This window comes from Ursus arctos, unplaced genomic scaffold (genome assembly GCF_023065955.2).
Source record: "Ursus arctos isolate Adak ecotype North America unplaced genomic scaffold, UrsArc2.0 scaffold_1, whole genome shotgun sequence".
Taxonomy (NCBI): Eukaryota; Metazoa; Chordata; class Mammalia; order Carnivora; family Ursidae; genus Ursus; species Ursus arctos.
Window position 1 is genome coordinate 35,070,919 of NW_026622763.1, and position 18,959 is coordinate 35,089,877.

Genomic DNA, 18,959 nt, shown 5'->3' on the forward strand with positions numbered 1-18,959 from the left:
GGTTTAATTGAAAAATATTAGAGTTTACCAGATATTCTGTAATTGGGTGTATAATATCAGTCTCTCTAATTAGCAGTACTTAATATGCCTTAAAAACCGTGTCCTTGAAATACTTACCATCAGATGCTTCAGTCTTCCTTCTCATTCTTCCTGTATTTACTGTTGATTTCTGGGGACTTAGAGCTAAGGTACTAGGCTAAAAACCGAGTATGGCTATTGTGATAAGGCCTGGGTTCTCAGAAAGGACCACTGAAGCTACTTGTTGGCCAGTCAGGAGCCGACACCAAGTGGCATCGTCCCAGTTCAGCTGTAGCTGTCATCAGTTCATTGTCCTGGTGGTTGATGAGCAGGACCAAATGGTGGTGCGGTTGAAAGGGTAGGAGGTTCTCTCTCTAACACTGACATGTCCACATCTGTCTTCAGATTTGACTTGAAGACACTGCCTGTAGACTTTGTAGAATGTTTGATGAGGTTCTTGCCAACTGAGAATGAGGTGAAAGTGTTTCGGCTCTATGAGCGGGAAAGGAAGCCCCTGGAGAACTTGTCAGATGAAGACCGGTTCATGATGCAGTTCAGTAAAATTGAGAGACTCATGCAGAAGATGACCATCATGGCCTTCATTGGGAACTTCGCGGAAAGCGTTCAGATGCTGACTCCTGTGAGTGGACCAGCTCTGGCAGGGGAGAGGGTCCAAAGAGATGGAGAATCATTTTTTTATTTTAAGTCTCTTCCAGAATTGCACTTAACATCATGGGCTCTAAAGACTCCTTCCCAGAACTTTCCAGATTGCATTTTTATTTTGGCAATTTCTTTTCACATTGTGTACGCCAACTAAATGTGAAAATTTCCATTTTCCGTATTGCTATTCTCTTCCATATAATGCCATCCTCTGTGTCTATGGATGTCCTCCGGGTTTCCACTTTAATACATACGACCAGGAAAATCATCTTCCAAGCATTTTCTCCTCCCAAAGATACCAGTGCTCTGACTGACTGGTTTGGCAAGACTGAAAATATTACTTTCATTTCTAAAAGCGATCCTGTATCTTTAATGAACAGGCTTATTGGCTTTCATTGGAAACATTATAAATTTACCATAGGAGTCTTTCTTCCTTGGAAATTTGTTCTAGTACACCATGGTGATGGAGAAATAGTAGCCAACCATCTCCTGTTTCTTTGCGTTAATCTGGTAGAGACTTATGAATATTGTAAACATAAGTATCATAAATAGTTCTTTCCCAGTTCTGTTTCTAAATACACTTTTGTTAATTACTGATTACAGTAGCTTGTCTGTTCACAACATGTTCTGAGGACTTCTGGAGGGTGATTATATTCCTTTGCTGTTTTGTTTTCATTCCTGGACAGCTCCGTTGATTTAAAAATGTATTGTCTTACATGGTTCGAGGTGGTGGGCAGCGAATTGAGTTCTGCTAGAAGATGCTGTTGACTCCAAGCTCTGAGTCCCATGGGTTACAGATTTTGTGATAAGCAAGTTCTGACATTTCTTTTCATTTCAAATACTTTGAGAGAAGAGCTTGAATGTAATGATATGGTTGCCTAAGACCCTAGCAGGACAACTGAAATTTGTTATGTGGAGGAAAAATAGAATCTCAGCATTAAGGCTTTGAGGTCTAAGTGCAGGTCTGTTTTCTTCTGTGTTAAAGTTTAGTTTCCAATGAGAGTTTCTTATTTTTAACATGTCTCTTTTTCTCTCCCCCCCCCCTTCCTTCCTTTGAATGGGATCTAGCAACTGCACTCAATTATAGCGGCGTCTGTCTCTATAAAGTCGTCCCAAAAACTCAAGAAAATTCTGGAGGCAAGTGAAGTGTTCCTCATATACATGTAGGGAAGAGCTGACTTGTCAGCTGAATTCCTTGGCCTGGGAATGCCTGGGATGTTCTACTGATGGGCTTCTCTCTCTCTCTCTTTTTTTTTTTGCAGATCATCTTGGCCCTTGGAAACTATATGAATAGCAGTAAACGAGGAGCAGTTTATGGATTTAAGCTTCAGAGTTTAGATCTGGTGAGTGGACTAAAAGAAATACAAGAGCTATGTAAGGGGCAAAACAGCTGGCGGAGATTAAGTCCCAGAGTGGAGAGTCGTCTGCTAGTATAAATTTTCTGGAACATCATCTGGCAGCAAGCACGTAGAACCTTAAAAATCCTCATGCCCTTTCAACCAGTGGTTCCCTTTCTGGGACTCTTTCCTCAGGAATCTGAATCATGGATGCTTTATTTATTTCATAATTGCAAATAATTAGCAACAATGTAAAAGATCCAACATTCTGGAAAATTATCAACTATAACAATAATTAATATGGTGAACTATTCTTCAACTCTTAGAGTGTGAAGAATTTTCAAAGAAATAGATAATTTTGTGTTTAGAAAAGGGTATAAATTGCATGGACTGTTTGATTTCATCTAAGTAAAATATGTAGAAAAAAACTGAACGGAAGTAGGTTAAGATATTAACAGGTTGGAGGGAATTAGGGATTTTTTTTCAAAGTGCTTTTTACTTTTTGTATTTTCTAAATAGATATATACATATGTATGTATACATATATATGTATATTTATATTTTATCTATCTATCCCTCTCTTCCTTCCTCCCGTTCCTGGATGGAAAAGAGTGTGCTGCTTTTCAGAGGCCTCTGACTTAGATGGGCAGGACTACAGAAAATTCTCCATGGAATCCTCTCCCCCACGGCTGTGTGAGGCTAATGTGGCTTCCATGTGAGACGGTTGGGCAGTGGGTTGAGTCCCAAGCCCTGGGGAGACATGGCTGTTTGGTAGGGAGTGTTCAGTTAGTCCCAGTTCTGGCCCGAGAGGGTCATGTGTGTTAAGCCCAGCTGCTTTGTGTCATGGAGGCCAGGGAATGAGCTAGAGCTGAACTAGAAACACGTCGACTGAAGTGTGGGAGTCCTGTACATGCAGGCCTGCCAGTTCCACGCTCAGTCCTCTGCTCCTTCACTTTGGAAAGCGCTCAAACTGGGGGCTTCCTACTTTTAAGCCAGGGGAGCTGGTGTGGTGGAGGTGGGGTGGGGCGGTGTCGTGTGCATAGAGATGTGTGTTGGAATCGTCCCCCACATTGAACATATCCCCTGGTGGAGAAGTCTTGTGGTCTCTTTTACAAGTCAGTGGGCCGGTTTAGCAAAAAACATGTCCAGGCCTGACCCTCCTGTGGGGTTTTTTTTGTCTACTTTGGGGTGCTGTACTCAGTTACTCTGAGTGGGAGGACATCATCTGGGGGACAAGCTTCCCTTCCTCTTTAACCTGTATTCCTTTTGTTTTCAGCTCTTAGATACCAAGTCAACAGATCGAAAGCAAACACTGTTGCACTACATTTCAAATGTGGTAAAAGAGAAATATCACCAAGTGTCCCTGTTTTATAATGAGCTTCACTATGTGGAGAAAGCTGCGGCAGGTACTTGACTTCAGCTCCTCCTGTTACTCCTGGGTATCAGGTGCCTTTAATCACGGGTCCTGGGGAAACCACCCCGCACTTAACAGGTCTTCGGAACCCCTTTGGAAAGGGAAGGTGAAAACGTCGGAGGCTCTTGGCTGGAGTGCATAGGCCATGGTGTTGCCCACGCCTGGGAGCCGTAGTAGCTAGGGACACAAGGGAGACCTCTCTGTGTCCTCTGTGCAGAGTCAGGGCTCGACCTTGGGCAGCTTTCCTCTTCCATTCGATGTCCTTCTTAGTCTATTGCTGTTGTTGAAACACGAGCATGAAAATCTGAAAATCACCCCCTAAGAAACACTCCGGTTTGAAATTGTGCCGTCCCACTTGCCCCCGGGGGGCAGTTGCCAGCGTTGTACTTGCTCAGTACTTTCGGCTGTTATTTCTCCATAGCACTTATGCATTTTCCCGTTTTAAGTCATCAAGTGATTCTGAGGTAGCTGGGCTATAATAGGTACGTAATGGTATCCCCACGTTACAGATGAGAAAACCGACATTTTTAGAGGTTAAATTACTTGCCCAAGGTCACATGGGCAGAACGTGTTAGAAACAGGACTAGAACCCACATCTTCTCATTTGGTGTATTGTCTAATGTACCGTGTCCTGTCCAAAGACTGTTTGGCTAGAGAAAGGAACCAGGCGCACGTTGACCCCAGGGTTGGTTGCATCCTGGGATTCTCCCATTAGGATCTTAAACCCCGAGCAGCCAAGGTATTATCATAAATTTATATTCCCGGGGCCTACTTCAGACTTAGCGAATTGATTCTTTGTGGGCAAGGCTTTCTGTGACTTCCTCACGGTAAATAGCTGCTCCTTTTGTGTTCTTACTACAGAGCACTCCGTATACTCTTTCATACCAGATTTCTCCAGTTTCATTATAACAGTTTGCGTGTCCATTTCAACCTGTGGATTTATGAGTATAATCAAGTTTTGTTTATAATTCCCATAGCCCCTAGCAAATTGCTGGGGAGCATAGGTAAATGAGTGAATGAATGAAGGAGGTGAGGTACGGAGATGATGTTGGGACGGATACTGAGGTGCCCCAGTGGAGGCTGAGAGGCAGGTGGGACTGATACTTTGTGAAGAGCTGTGCCCTGCAGGCTGTGACAGACCCACTCAGGGCTCAGGAGGCAGTGATTTTCCTCCTTCCAGGTTTCCCTTTGCCTAAATTGGGGATTTTTCATCACAATTCTGATTTTAAAAAAAGTTTAACAAAAATCTTTGGCCAATTTGTTTAACCCAAGTGAGACTCCCCGAAAGTGTCACTTGAAAAAAAATCAGTCGGGGAGGGTGGAGAGATGGAGGTCCTCTGGCTGAGTTGTTCTCTGTGTTCTCTCTCTGGTTGAGATCCCATGTCAGCTGACTTTATACCTTCAGTCCTTTACCCAGTCACTCCTTTGCTAATCCGGCGAGCCTCTCTGAGCCCCCGCGGTGTACTTGGCACTGCCCTAAGCGTTGAGGAGTCAAAGCTGGGTAAGACAGTATGAGTCTAGCAAGGGAAAGACCTGTCCTGTTGTATAATTCATCCATGTGCAGAGCAAAGTCGGGCAGCCAGGAGGCAGAGGGAAGGCCCGGACTTCCCTTGCAGCAGGCTGCGGGAACGTACCTGCCCTGGGAGGGTGGCTGCACTGCAGATGGAAAGGTTCCTGCTGAGAAATCCTTCCGAAGCAGGGAAGGCTTCCTTGACGACAGGAAGCTGTCCAAGGTTGCTTGCTTTCTAGTGGTCACTAGTACTAAAGTTTGATATCGAAATGCTACCCCCTGCTGGAGAGCCACAGAAATGTAAATGAGGTGAGAGTGTTAAGAGGATCAGGTCTTCACCACCACTACCCCCCCCAACTCCCCCGCACAGTTATGGAGCAGTCTGAGCCTACAGACAGACCCCTAGGTTATCCTCTCCTGTAAGAGAAATGGAATAGTTGGGTATAGTCCCAGGATTTGGGGTCCATGATTGTTCTCTGAACCCCATTTTGGCCACCTCCAAGCTGCGCGACCCAGGGCAGGCCACGTAACCTCTTTATGCTGTTTGTTGTTGTTGTTGTTGTTGTTGGCAAATTGGGCTGATAGTGCAAATGAATTAGTGCATATATAGAAGTTAAAGCAGTGCAGGGTAGTGAGCACTAATACATTATTCATATTGTAAGCTCTCTGCTCTGAAAGATCTAAGGCCCTTGAGTGATCCTGGCAATCCACTGAGAACTGGGCTTACCAGCCAGACTCCCTGTGGTTTTTGACATTGATGGGGACATTGCTGTCTCTACTTCAGTCTCCCTCGAGAATGTTTTACTGGACGTCAAGGAGCTCCAGAGGGGCATGGACTTAACCAAGAGGGAGTACACCATGCATGACCACAACACGCTGCTGAAGGAGTTCATCCTCAACAATGAGGGGAAGCTGAAGAAGCTGCAGGATGATGCCAAGATTGCACAGGTAAGTATCTGTGCCCCGGACACTCACAGGGTGTGATGGGTTTCCTTAAACGCACCTGGGTGCTGGCCTGGCTTTGGGGGAAAATTACTCTCTGTCTGCTGAGGGTAGATTTCTTCTGTAGCTAGTGACTGCTGTGGATGGGATCTTTCTGAATATTGTACCTGTTCTGTTCATTGTCCTCTTCTGATGAGGAGTCTTCACCCTCTTCTCTAGAGGCCCTCCCTCCCCCCTTCCCCTCCCATCCTGCCCTCCCCTTTCACTCCTAGGCTCCCTCTGTGTGAGTCCTGTATTCATTTCAGCCAACATGTGTCCATCCTGTGCTTGGCAAAGCAGTGTCCTTCCCAGTGTGTTGAGTTTCCGTAGGCCTTGACCTTGAAATCTTGTACTACACTGGGGGTTAAGTTTACACACTTGAAAAACAGCCAAAATGGATTGCATGCCATCACAGAAGGGAAGGCAGAGTGTGGTCGGGACTCAGAACGCAGATGGGGTGGGATGGCTCCCGAACGAGGCTGTCTTGTGACAGAAAAGAGTTGAGGCAGAGACGTGAGTGCCCCTAAGGCGGGGCACCATAAGGAGCATTGAAGCAGCCGACTGGGATTGGAGTCTGAGCGACTTCTGAGATCCCTTCTAACCCATTGGTTTCAGGGAGTTCTGCCATGGCCTTAGGAAGCTCTTGAAAGGGGTAGTTCCTCATGAGTGAGTGAGCGAGTGAGAGAGAGAGAGGCGTGGAGAACTGCGGGTGGTCCCAGAGACGAATCCTGTGCGGCACTATTGCCCTCTGCTCACTTTGCCTTGGTGATCACAGGACATTGGAAGCCCTAGAGGGTTGTGGGGGCATGAGGGGGCCGCAGGAGAGCTGTGGCGGTGGCTGGATCCTCCCTGCTGCTCTGCTACTGCTCTTCCCCCAGGAGGTCAAGTTCAAATGCTGGACTTCTTGAAACTGAAGAGGAGTTTGCTTCTTTACAGGATGCTTTTGATGATGTGGTGAAGTATTTTGGAGAAAACCCTAAGACGACACCACCCTCTGTCTTCTTTCCCGTCTTTGTCCGGTTTGTGAAAGCCTATAAGGTAAACAGGAGCATGGGGTCCTTGAAAGCCTTCCTTGGCGTTGTTTGTCAAGTGGGTGTCCTCCCAGAGCTGTGTCTGAGTTTCTGCTGTTGTGCGGAGGCTTCCCCTGTTCCTTTAGGCAGCAGATCTGGGAGGTCAGCATGAGTCTGAACAGTCCCCAGTCCTGTGGAGGCTGCGAGGTCCTGGGGCCCTCAGCCCACCACGCTCCTTGTCTCCACCCAGCCAGGCCTGGGGCTCAGCCCAAAGGCAAAGGTTCTTGGCTGCCCCTCTGGGGCAAGTGAAGACACTCCAGGACCATCACTTCCTCGTTGACTGTTCACTCTTGTGGGCGGGGTGAAGGACTTGGAAACTCCAGGCTTCCCATGCAGTTGTTGGACAGGTGAAGGGAGTGGACTCTGGCCTGTGGCAAGGGTGCTGTAGCTGAGGTCAGGGACAGCCTGCTCATGTGTGTCCTGCCCAGGGCTTTAGGTCATCTTGACCAACATTTCTCTGGCATGGACTGAAAGATGTTCTAGGAAGGATGGTTGCTGTCTGTTTCCTCATCTGGAGCAGTAATGGTCCTTCCTTTAAATAGGTCATTTGACACAATCCAGAGCTATGGTCTTGAAAAAGCGTGTGACCCAAAGAGCCCTGGGCTGGAAGAATTTGTTCCTTGAGAAAGAATGCTGGGCAAGGGGCACATGGTGTTAGGGGTTGTTAGTGCACTTAGGAGACACTGCAGTCTGTGTTCTCCAGGGTTGTCTACGTATAACCTCGGTAACATTGGTGGAGGAAGGAGGAGTGTGATTGTACAGGGAGGAGGGATGTGTCTTCTTTTTAAAGATTTTATTTATTTTGAGAGAGCATGAACGAGTTGGAGGGGGGGGAAGAGAGAGTTAGAGGCAGACTCCCTGCTGAGCAGGGAGCCCGATGTGGGGCTCGATCCCAGGACCCTGGGATCATGACGTGAGCTGAAGGCAGACGCTAAACTGAGCCACCCAGCACCCCAGGTCATCTACATTTTTGAGAAACATCCTCTTGGCTATAGTGGGTCACTTCTCTAGCTCCAGAACCGTCCTTTGGCCTTTCCCTGAAATTCAGGAGTTTATATTATTTAGCTATCCGCATGGCTTCATGTCGTAGTGACATCACAAGCTATTTGCAGAAGGAAAAGTGAGGATGAGCCCAAACACAGCCCAGGGTCCGTGTGTAAGACGCTGGGAGCCGTGAGGAGGTCTCTGGTCAGCAGCTGGTGCTAACTGTGGTGCTCGGGGTTCACTGGTAATGCTGGTGTGCTGCAGAGACGACACCCAGAGGTTCTTGTTATGTGCAGGGACCACATTTCTTCACATAGAGAATTGTAAGTCTAAGGTCTGTAGAGAATTTAAATTGTAGACTATGAGCTGGGTCTGGTTGGTCTCAAAGCCTGATACTTCAGCAGGGGAATGTGTAGAACAGAGGAAAAGGTGAAGTTTCCTTGGTGATCTGCGTGGGGTGGCACAGCTCAGAGCCTGTCAGCCCCTTCCGCATGATCGTTTCACCCTGTGGTCCTGTTGGCGGGCTCCGTGGGGTGCTTGTCGGGCAGCGACGGTATGGGAAGTTTTACTGGCCGTAGACACTACACCATGAATAACTCCCAGGCTGACGTCGAGCTGCAGACGTTGGGGTTGTAGGTTGTCATCCTCCTTTCCCTCCCCAAGTTTAGACCAGAATGTAACTTAAGACCAAGTAAAGGGCTTCAGAATGCAAACTTCATTCCTGATAATAGCTGGACTAGAGGTATGCATCTGTGAGCTTATACTCAGCCCTAAATTAGACCGCTGACGTATGGCTTCACAGTGAGACCGTTAGAGGTCTCTTTAGGGAGGCTGGCTTCAAAACAGAGCCCAAGAGGGCTGAGCGGAGGTGAGCCTGTTTTGATTTCTTGTTCCAAACTCATCACACTAGTCTCTCTGCGGCGCTGGGGAAGGAGTAAGCGGTGGGGTGAGACCCCTGGAGGAAACAAGAGGCGAGGGAATGGAGGTTTTCACCTAACAGTGGGCAAGAGGAGAGGAATCTGAGCTCCTGCTTTCAGAGAAACTGGAGGTAGGTGGACCGGTTCTGGAAGCAAAACTAGCTCGCAGAAATCACAGAGCAGAGCTGCCAGAGGGATAGTTCCCATCCGCGTCAGTGGCATGGAGGCTGAGGAGCAGTGTGTGTGTTGGGGCAGGGGGTCCTCGGGAAAGGATCTCTGGACAAGGTACGTCGCGATGCTGGATTTTGAGGAGACGGGATAGAGACCGACAGGGAAAGCCCGGGTCGGAGTCCCGGATAGGCGTACCTGTGGGTCTGTCAGCTTCCCGTTCACGCTGCCTCCTGGCTCGCCGAGATTCTCCCGGCAACAACTTTAAAACACCTTGATGGCTGTCCTTTCCACTGCCATGACCTTGTGGCTCCTTTGACTTTGCCCAGCAAGCAGAAGAGGAAAATGAGCTGAGGAGAAAGCAGGAACAAGCACTCATGGAAAAGCTGCTGGAGCAGGAAGCGCTGATGGAGCAGCAGGACCCAAAGGTGAGAAGCCCCCCCGCCCCCATGGCCTCGCGCCGCTTCGGAGCCAGCGGGGAAGAGGGGCCCGGCGCCAGATCTGCACACAGGCCTCGCGGCTTCCTTCTGGGGCTGGGAAACGGGGCAGATGGATTTGTCCTTCGTTCCTTTGTTCCGCAAACAGTCGAAAGCGGTGCAGGGGCCGTGCGGCCTTTCCAGGTTTCTCGAGATCAGGGACTGACGTCTCAGGCGGCTGCGCAGTGAGGCGGCCTGATGATGAACTGCGCGGGGTCCGGGGAGGGCTCCCGGGGTCGCCGTGGGGCTGGCCTCGTAGCTGGCGGGCTTCCTGCGAGGAGCGAGGCGGGAGGATTCCCTGGAGGGAGGCGGCGTGGGTGAAGACCACGAGGCTGGCAGGTCGGAGCGCTCTTCTTCCCGAGCCTCTGCACCCGAGCTCGCACGTGGACGGTTGTCAGCCCCTGCCGCTTGTGGCCGGACGAGCCAGCCTTCCGGCCCGGCCAGCTGGAGTTGGGTGTGTTTTTCAGAGAAACTTCGTTGTCTTCCCAGAAGCTTTCTGAGTGTTCCTGTGAGCAGGATGTTGGGATGGTGCTGCTTGTTCATAATAGAACGCTCGGACACAGTTTGTGTTTTCTCAAGCCTCCCTTAGGTGATGGCCCCGCTAATCTCTGCCATCCTTCTCTCTCCTCAGTCTCCTTCCCACAAATCAAAGAGACAGCAGCAAGAATTAATTGCAGAATTAAGAAGGCGACAAGTGAAAGATAACAGACACGTATACGAAGGAAAAGATGGTGCCATTGAAGACATTATCACAGGTAAGAGATACTTTCTGCTGGTGGCCCGTAGAGACCCCACTGATCCTACCCAGTTTGCAGAGTTTGCTGCTGCTTTGTCCAGGGTTTCCAAGGTCTTCGGGTGACTTGATGCAGATCCAGAATTACGTGGAGGGACTCCACGCTAGTGTTTGAGGTATATTTCTAGTAGCCTGTATACTGCCCGTCAGAAAACCCCAGCACTCTCCGAAAACTCTTTTTCTCATTATCATTGGAACCGTGCAGATTTCACCGGGCTCCTCCTCCTGATGGTTTTCCCCTGTCTTTGATTTGTTCCCCTGCTCCATTTTCTACCTTGTGGCCACTCCCATCCACCTGCCTGCCTAATAAGTACCACGGACAAGGCCCATTCAGAGTCATGTACTGACCACGGTCAGTGCAGGTTTTTCCAGCATGCTCTTTAAAAGCCTTTTCACTCGTTCAAAGTCACGGAACACAATAGGAAATCCAGAACCAGTGCTTTCATTCTGATAGGCTGACAGGCTTTCTAGCCCAGGATTGTCAGCTAGGAATGTGTGGTGCCTAACCCAGCTTGGTTCTTGCCTGACTAAGCAGTAGCCTAATGCTTGCTGCTTGAATCCATTCTCCAGAGATTCTGCATTCTCTTACAATTTGGGACAATAATTTGAGCCACTGTCCGTGGCAGTGGCTGCAAGTGACTTTCACATCTATGGCATATGAATACTGTTTTTTAGCTTCCAAGATACTTAACACTTTTTTATTGTAGAGAATTTTAAAAACACGCAATGTAAAAGTACAGAGAATAGCACGATGAGTTCTATATACCCATCATCTATTTTCAACTCATGGCCAGTCTTGTTACATGTCTGCTTCGACCTGCTCTCCATGCCCCAACCTCTGGGATTATTTCGAAGCAAATCTAAGACATACGGTTTCATTTAGTTATATTTCAGTGTATGTGTCCTCAAAAGATAAGGACTTTTTAATAAAGCAAACAAACATCACCAGAGGGTCATTATCACACACCTCCAAAACTAACTACTTTTTAACATCAAATACGCGGTAGTCACATTTCCTCAGCTGTCCTTATTTTTAAAAAATGTAACTCTTAGAATTTTGACTTCTCATTTTTTTGTGAATAGCTTCACATTATAGTTAGGGATTCCAAATGGCCAAAACCACCATTTTTTTTTTTTTTTTTTTCACCAGCTCAGACCCAAGAAAATAAAGTAGGTACATAAATCACTAAGAGGAAGTCAGTAAAGAGTTTCTGGCCCAGAGTAAAGCGGTCTCAGTTGTCAGTAGCTAGGTAAGTGGCTGATAAAATGCCCGTGTCTGCGTATGGCGTGCACACAGTCTGTACCCGTGGGCCTGCCCATAGCCATCGTTCACTCTGCAGTGGTTTGCACGTGGCCCCCAGGTAAAGTCCCTGTTGTTGAGCACCTCTCTGTTTCCTCGGCACTGAGGGAGCAGCTCTGCTCTGTGCAAGACGAAGAGCAGATCTTTTTGGGGTAAGCACCTATTTGCCTCAGTGCCACGGTGAGATTAGCTTGTAGAGAGGAGCATCTAGCCTCAAACAGTAAGAGTTCCTTTTCCATCCGTCTGTTTCTCCATCTGGGTGACACCTGGCTTGTCAAATGAGAGAAATGTATAGTTCCTATTTGCCTGATCTCATCATTAAGCTGTTATGGGAGGTGAATGAGTATCTGTTTACAGATACTACAGGTTTTATTCTCTTTAAAATATTTTCCATTTTCCACCCACTAAGCCCCAGATTGAGTAACTCTTTTAGACTTTATGAACTCACTTGGGTATAAATTGCCTTTCCCCGTTTCCAGGTACAATTAACAAAGCACTAACCGTGTACTAATGTGATAGATCCTGGCTTTTTACTCTCTTCTGTTTGTCTTATTTGGCTGTCATTTTCGATGCAGTGCTGAAGACTGTGCCCTTTACTGCTCGCACCGCCAAGCGTGGCTCTCGATTTTTCTGCGAACCTGTTCTCACTGAGGAATACCATTACTAAACTATTACTCTTTCTCACCTGATGCTCTTAAAAGGTTGCTACAGATTTTTTGACCTCTTATGTCCCTCTGTATGTCTGTTAGGGCCACCCAGGATGCTAGCATGGAATCGCCGTCTCCACCATGTTCTATTTTATGTTGCCTTCATACTGCATGGTTTTGCATGTCAATCATTACTGTTTACTCACTGCTGCTTTCAATATGTCTATGAATCCACATGCTATGGTGGTCTGAGTGTGTGTGAGTTGAATTAATAGAACTGCTTGTAGAAATTTTTAGAAAAATAGTATAAATAGAGCATTACTTTTGAGAATTAGCATTGGATCACCTAGGTTGTTTAAGACCTTTTGGGCTAATGTCTTTGAACACAAAATGTTAGTCGTTAACAACTACCATACCTAGTATTTATTGAGCACTTGCTGTGTTTTAATAGGTTTACAGATATTAAACCTCCTTTCTGTATTCAGTTAACATGCTTTGTTAATAAAATGAGCTGTATACAAGTGCTCAGGAACACAAAGTGCCCAAAAGTTGAAAAATGATTTGCAGAAGAAACTGTGAACTACACACAATTGTAAATTGGGTCTTTCTTAACTGTCTTATGCTGTCTACAGCCATCATCCACAGTATGCTGTAGCTCATGGTATAAGCAAAGAGCTCTTTAGACATAGAAGTCTGTATAAGTTGATATAGGCAATCCATAGCTTTCTACTCAGCCTCTTTTCCTTTTGAGTGTCATGCCCAAGTTCAGCTATCAGCAGTTCCATGTTGGAGCAAGGCTTTGAGGCAGAAAGTGAAAGCAAAGGCTTTAGGAGCTCCCCAGTGTCTTCTCTCATTTGTGCTTCTTCACTGTGACTCTGTTCCATGTCAAATCCATGGTATTTCTCTTGTGATGAGATCATATCTGGACCTGTTTTTTCGGTTAGGATGGTGGCAACCAGAAATACTAATAGCAAATACCTATTATTGGAAAATGCCACTGTTCTTAGACTTAAAAAAATTTTTTTTTTAAGAAGTAACTGCCTGCCCTTGGTTCGCGATGGCTAGAAAAGAAACTTCTCTGCAGTGCACAGTTGATTAGAAAAGGGACAAGGGAAGCACATACTCCAACTGGAAATAGCCATTATTTAACTCCCATGCTGAGATTGACATGGAACAGGGTACATGTTTATTTTGTGGCATTAACTCTTCTGTGAATTGCACTTGTTATGTATGTTCCTTTGTCTCTGAGGCTATCAGAGGATGTGGTGTGTTGTTGCTTGCTCTGCAGTGTTCTTACCCACCAGTGCTTATTAACAAGGCTAGACACTGTCATCTACTGAGCTAATGTTCCTGTCAGTTTTGCTGGTGGACTGTCTATCATTCTGGAGCCAAAACTTCAAAGCAGCTTGGATTTGGGTGGTCAGCTGGGTGGGAAGACACTCTGATCTTTCCCTTGTTTTATCTAACACCTCTTGTATTAATGGCCTCCCACTCTTCCTCCTCTGTTGGCTAACATGCCGGGTATGTTAAGCACTAAGTTGAATTGCTTTCCATTTTCATCCCATTTTTACTTAACCATCATTTTGTGTTTTTGTTTTTTTTTCTGTTTAGCCTTAAAGAAGAATAATATCACTAAATTTCCAAATGTTCACTCGAGGGTAAGGATTTCTTCTAGCACACCGGTGGTGGAGGATACACAGAGCTGGCAAGCATCACTTTTTACTTAGCTTCCTCCTCTCTCTGTATGCAGATCAGTGGTTTCAGTCTATGGCTGAGGGTAATACTGGTGAGAGTCTGACAAGGGAGAAGTCTTTGTAACCTCACATTCCAATGATGTGAGGCAGAGCCTCTCTGTTGACTCTTTGTGGCCTGCTTCCATATTATCAAGTGTGATGGCTTGGGCGAGGGTATTCGCTGATGATTGTACTTGCTTTTGGTGCTAGGCTGTCCTTCCCCTACCTTTTTCTTGGCCTTTGAGTTAATCAGTTAACTCCTTTTGATCTGAAGAAGCAAATCCTGGCCAGGGAACATGATCTGTAGCTTTTGAAGAAAGATTTGGATCTTTAGAGCCAATTGTTCAGAAGACTTGGGAATCATAGAACTACAAGTCATTCCACATCCTTAACCAGAAGTGGAATTCTGAACTTCCCTTGCCATTTTGGGCCAGGAAGCGAAGGATAAGAGGATTAGGGCATGTAAAACTATTCTTCCCTTGAATTTAGAAGGAGTAAGGCAGAATGACTAATTCCGGGGAGTCAGGAATTGGTGGGGACGATGCTGAACCTGAGAGCATAGGTCCAGCACTCACTCAACTCATTTCTTTTTGCCATCTGAAAATTTGGGCTTAGTATTTTCCAAGGGAAGTCAGAAACCCTGTTTTTTTTAAAAAGTATATTTATATTATCAGATCAGGAAACTATTCAAAAGTATAAGTTGGGGGCTAAACATTTTGTAGGCAAGACATGACCCATTGGCTCCATTTTCAAGCTACTGAGTAGATAAAGGAATAAAAAAGACTCAACCTGGTTTAATTCTGTTGTTTATGTCTCCCCTTCCAAAGATAGAATGTTTCCTAACAGAAGTCAACAATACTAAGGGAAATAAATACTAACTAAATGAAACAGTGCAGGCGGAAAAGTACAAAGCCTGCCCTTACCCCATCAGAAGCAGCTTACCTGCTGGCTGGGCTACCTACCTTAAATATTCATCAAGAATGCATGATTTCATATTCAGAATGCTTACATAAAATAAAATTCCTTTGTTCATCCCACTGTATTCTGCTAGAACAGTGCCTGCTTGAACCAATATGCAGTGGTCGATTCATTCATTCAATAAGACGTTTTTTTAATGTTAGGCATTTTTAAACATTCTGTGCATTTGGAGTACAAATTGGAGAATGTTGTAAGGCCCAAACAACTTCTCCCCTCCAATGAAAAACAGAAATACTGGGTGGCAGGAGACAATGTACAGGAATGGAGTATTATTTTGATTTAATAATTGCATGTGTTTAGTGGTTAATTGAGCGTTGTGTTTCACAAAATAAAAAACAGACCTCAGCTAATACTAATTGGATAAAAATAACGGAACCTCTGCCTACAAAATAAGCAGTGTCCTTCCTTGATTAAAATTCCAGATAAGATAAGACAGGGCAGTTGGTTTATTAATTTTGCGGTTTAAAATTCATTACACTCACTGATATTCAGGTTTCCAGAAAAAAAAGACAAAACTAAGCCACAGCTTTTTCCAGTTGAAGAAACATTTCAAAATAAGACTCCAGCTAGATTCTCTGGCCAGTGACAAAAACAGTCACCTTTCCTATATATTTTTCTAGAAGTTCCAGAATCGCATCAGTATTACATCCTGCTTTAAATATTGAGGGCGAAGTACATGTCTTTGGCTCAAATACTCAATGAATTTGAAGGGCCTGTTAGCTGACTCTTCTACACAAGCTGCTTTGATTGGCTGCCAGCTGACCTTTGTCTTGCTTAGACACATGATACTAAATGTTGCAATTATCTCATTGATACTCTCCTCTTTACAGATCTTAGAAACCAACCATACAGACGAGCCGATGCGGTGAGGAGAAGTGTCAGGCGGCGCTTTGATGATCAGAACTTGCGTTCTGTTAATGGTGCCGAGATAACCATGTGAACTCGAGACCTGCCTGTATGAGTAGAGAGTATGCGTGAATGAAACTTTCCACAAAAACTTTATGTGCTACCATTTAACTGCAACCTTGAACATTGATAAAATATTCTAAGGGCTCAGATTTAGCAAACACATAGGCTCTCCTTTCAACCTTTGTTAACAAGTGCCTAAAAGTGGAAGTACCTGCTCAGATTAATCAAAGCAATAGGGTTTGATTTGATTAGGTATCTTTTTACACCAGTATATTATCCGAGTTTTTAACCAAAATGTAAATTTATTACACTCATTATCTGCCATTGTGATTGTCCCATGATGGCACACCCTGGTTTCCTGATAAGTTGTAAATAACATGGATGCATCTGCTGTGGGTTTCCTTTGCTGAGATGTCTTTTAAGGAATTGATTTTGTGTTTTAGACATACCCATCAACTTTGTATTTTTAAGGGCTTGCAACATGGAAGAAGGAAAAAGTCACATGATAAGCTCCTGTCCATAACCAAGCCCCAGCAAAGTACAAACAGGATGCATTGCAGTGGCACAGAAGTCACTGAACTCTGTCTCGTTTTACATTCTACACTGCTGTGCTAGGGTATGATGCCCGGTGAAGAGTTCACCAGTACGAATGCAAGGATATGATGGCATACAAATTGTGTAAGATTTTTTTTTTTTGCAGTACTGTGTTCTTCAGCTAGAGGCAGCTTTTAAAATAATGCAAATGTATTTATTAATTAGCACTAAAATTAACATCTCAGTAATCAGTATTAGAATTTCTGAGGACCATTATGGCCTATCCTGAGAACAGAAATTGGTGCCTTGCTAGCCAGGGAGAAGTTCACTAGCTCTGTCAAGCATTCAAGATTACTTCTGCTAGCTGGTAATGATAGTTAACCTAGCCTTATTCTCCTGACAATCGCAGGTTTTTTCCCCCTTCTTCCTCCTCCTCTTGTAAATTGGAGAAGATATATTTGGCATCATTGCTTTATGGGGAATTGCAATTAAATTGCTTGAAATTTACATTGGGATTAAGCTTAAATGATACATAATGAAACTAAACGGCCAACTAAGCCACTGTTACTATTCTTTCCTCTCTGGCAGGGCACTTGATCCATTCCAAAGTAAAAAACTGGACTAGAACTCTATGATTTGTACTTTTCATAATATACATTCTGCTTCTGGCTACCTTCTTGGTACATTACATCAATATATTAATTGTAAAGTTTATTGTATAGTATTTAACCACTGAATTTCTTATGTTGTGCTTATGTGAACTCCTTGGTGATGGTTCCATTTTCCTTGGATAATGTGTAGTTATATGATCTCTTTTTAAATGTACAGATATTTTGCTATAAAATTGGTGCAGTTTTTTATGGTTTTTACACTTTAATTCCCACCTAAGCCTCTGGGTAATATTGTAAATATTGTTTAAAAATGCATCAGCCTGTGCTATACAATCTGAATGTTATTTTAACTTATAGTTTTTTTTTTAATATATATATTTAACTACAAGGACAGTTTTAGGGATCAGTTACCACATTTCACTTTAGCATACCTATTTACAAAAAATTACTTTTAAAACTGCCACCTGCTAGCACATTTTCATGAATGTGTACTTTAAAAAGAACATGCCAAGATTTTGTCTGTTAACATTGATTTTGATGAAAAAAGCAATTTGACCATGATACAAGTAGTTGGCCCTTTATGACAAGCAGCTCTTTTCCAAAGCTCAATGCTAATAAGCATATATTAAAATTGCCTATTTATTAATCTATAAATAGACGATAATGTTGGCATGTTCTTTTCTGTTTATTAATGGGCTTGCTTCTTAGCAATATTAGAAATGTTTTATAAAAAAGCAGTTCATGTTACTTTTCTGGTCTTTTCATGACATATGAGCAAATAAACTATTTACACTACTATCCTGTAATATGTTGTAGTCTTTCAGTGGCATACTTTAGTAGGGGTGGGGTGGGGGAGATACTGGTTTTATGTACTTTTATCTTCTAGAAGTTATATCTTGCTGCTTGAACTCAAGATACAAACTCTTGATCACTTGCTGTATGGAACATAAGAACCTAATAGATTTTGGTAGTGAGGGATACATCTCCAAAATTGTACTTACCAATTTATTGCTTCCAGAGATACACTGCTGTTTGGTGAAGATACCACCACCACCACTACCACCCCCAGATTTGTTTTAATGAGGATGTTGTGTGTTTATGGATAGGTTATGTGTTGACTGCCTAGAGGTAACCCTGCAACCAACAACTACAGTGTTTGGCAAGGTATGTATAAGCACTTTGGCCTCCGTTGCCCAAACACACTGATATTTTTAATGGTAATTCCAAATCATCAGACTGTGCAACATTCAGTATATTCTTTTTAGGAAAGCAAGGAAATATATTTTAGAAAAGTGAGCAAGTGGCTTAAAACAACTTAAAAAAATATTTTTGAAGATTCTATTTGAGAGGGAGAACATGAGTGAGTGGAAGGCAGAAGGAGAAGCAGACTCCTTACTCAGCAGGGAGCATGAAGTGGGGCTCAATCCCAGGGCCCTGAGATCATGACCTGAGCTGAAGCTAAGCCACCCATGCGCCCCCTCAAAACAACTTTCTTACAGAGGCACAAATTAGTTTATTGTATTAAGTCTTTGTTACCAATTCAGTGCTCTTCTTACTGCACCAGTTATACAATGTAGTTGAAGCTTTATTTTATAAAGGGGGGGGGGGGGAGTTAAATGCCAGTTAGTAAAATTCTCTAGTTTGTGCCTCATGGTAAAAGAAATAATATCTTTAATATTCTATAAATTCAAAATGTTTTTAAACCCAAAGCACAGCAGGAAGTTCAAATGAGATGGATACGGTTAGGTATGGGGCATTATATACCATTAATATCCACTCTGAAAGATATTTACCAGTGACTCAGAACTAAATCTCATTTCCACTCCCGATCCTTTTAATTTTAATCCACTAAGATTCAGTGAATTACCCAAGTGACCCTGCTGATTCAACAACGCTTAGCACAGAATGGGACTTGATAC

The 18,959-nt window shown here is 44.3% G+C and overlaps 1 protein-coding gene across 8 annotated transcripts in view; it reads left to right on the forward strand.

Annotated features, from left to right (window-relative positions):
* FMNL2 (formin like 2) overlaps positions 1-17,838 on the forward strand; it is a 428,341-nt gene extending 410,503 nt beyond the window's left edge. For 4 of the 8 annotated variants that reach the window (XM_057317774.1, XM_057317766.1, XM_057317778.1 and 1 more), the window contains 9 exons: positions 424-658; positions 1,747-1,815; positions 1,941-2,021; positions 3,292-3,421; positions 5,724-5,887; positions 6,857-6,958; positions 9,389-9,487; positions 10,167-10,290; positions 13,887-17,485. In XM_057317774.1, coding sequence (XP_057173757.1) covers positions 424-658; positions 1,747-1,815; positions 1,941-2,021; positions 3,292-3,421; positions 5,724-5,887; positions 6,857-6,958; positions 9,389-9,487; positions 10,167-10,290; positions 13,887-14,002 — 1,120 coding nt within the window. In that variant the 3' untranslated portion in view covers positions 14,003-17,485. Of the gene's footprint in view, positions 1-423; positions 659-1,746; positions 1,816-1,940; positions 2,022-3,291; positions 3,422-5,723; positions 5,888-6,856; positions 6,959-9,388; positions 9,488-10,166; positions 10,291-12,203; positions 12,589-13,886 lie in introns of those variants that run through there. The other 4 variants (XM_026492780.4, XM_026492781.4, XM_026492779.4 and 1 more) reach the window with 4 other exon arrangements.
* The last annotated feature ends 1,121 nt before the right edge of the window (positions 17,839-18,959 follow it).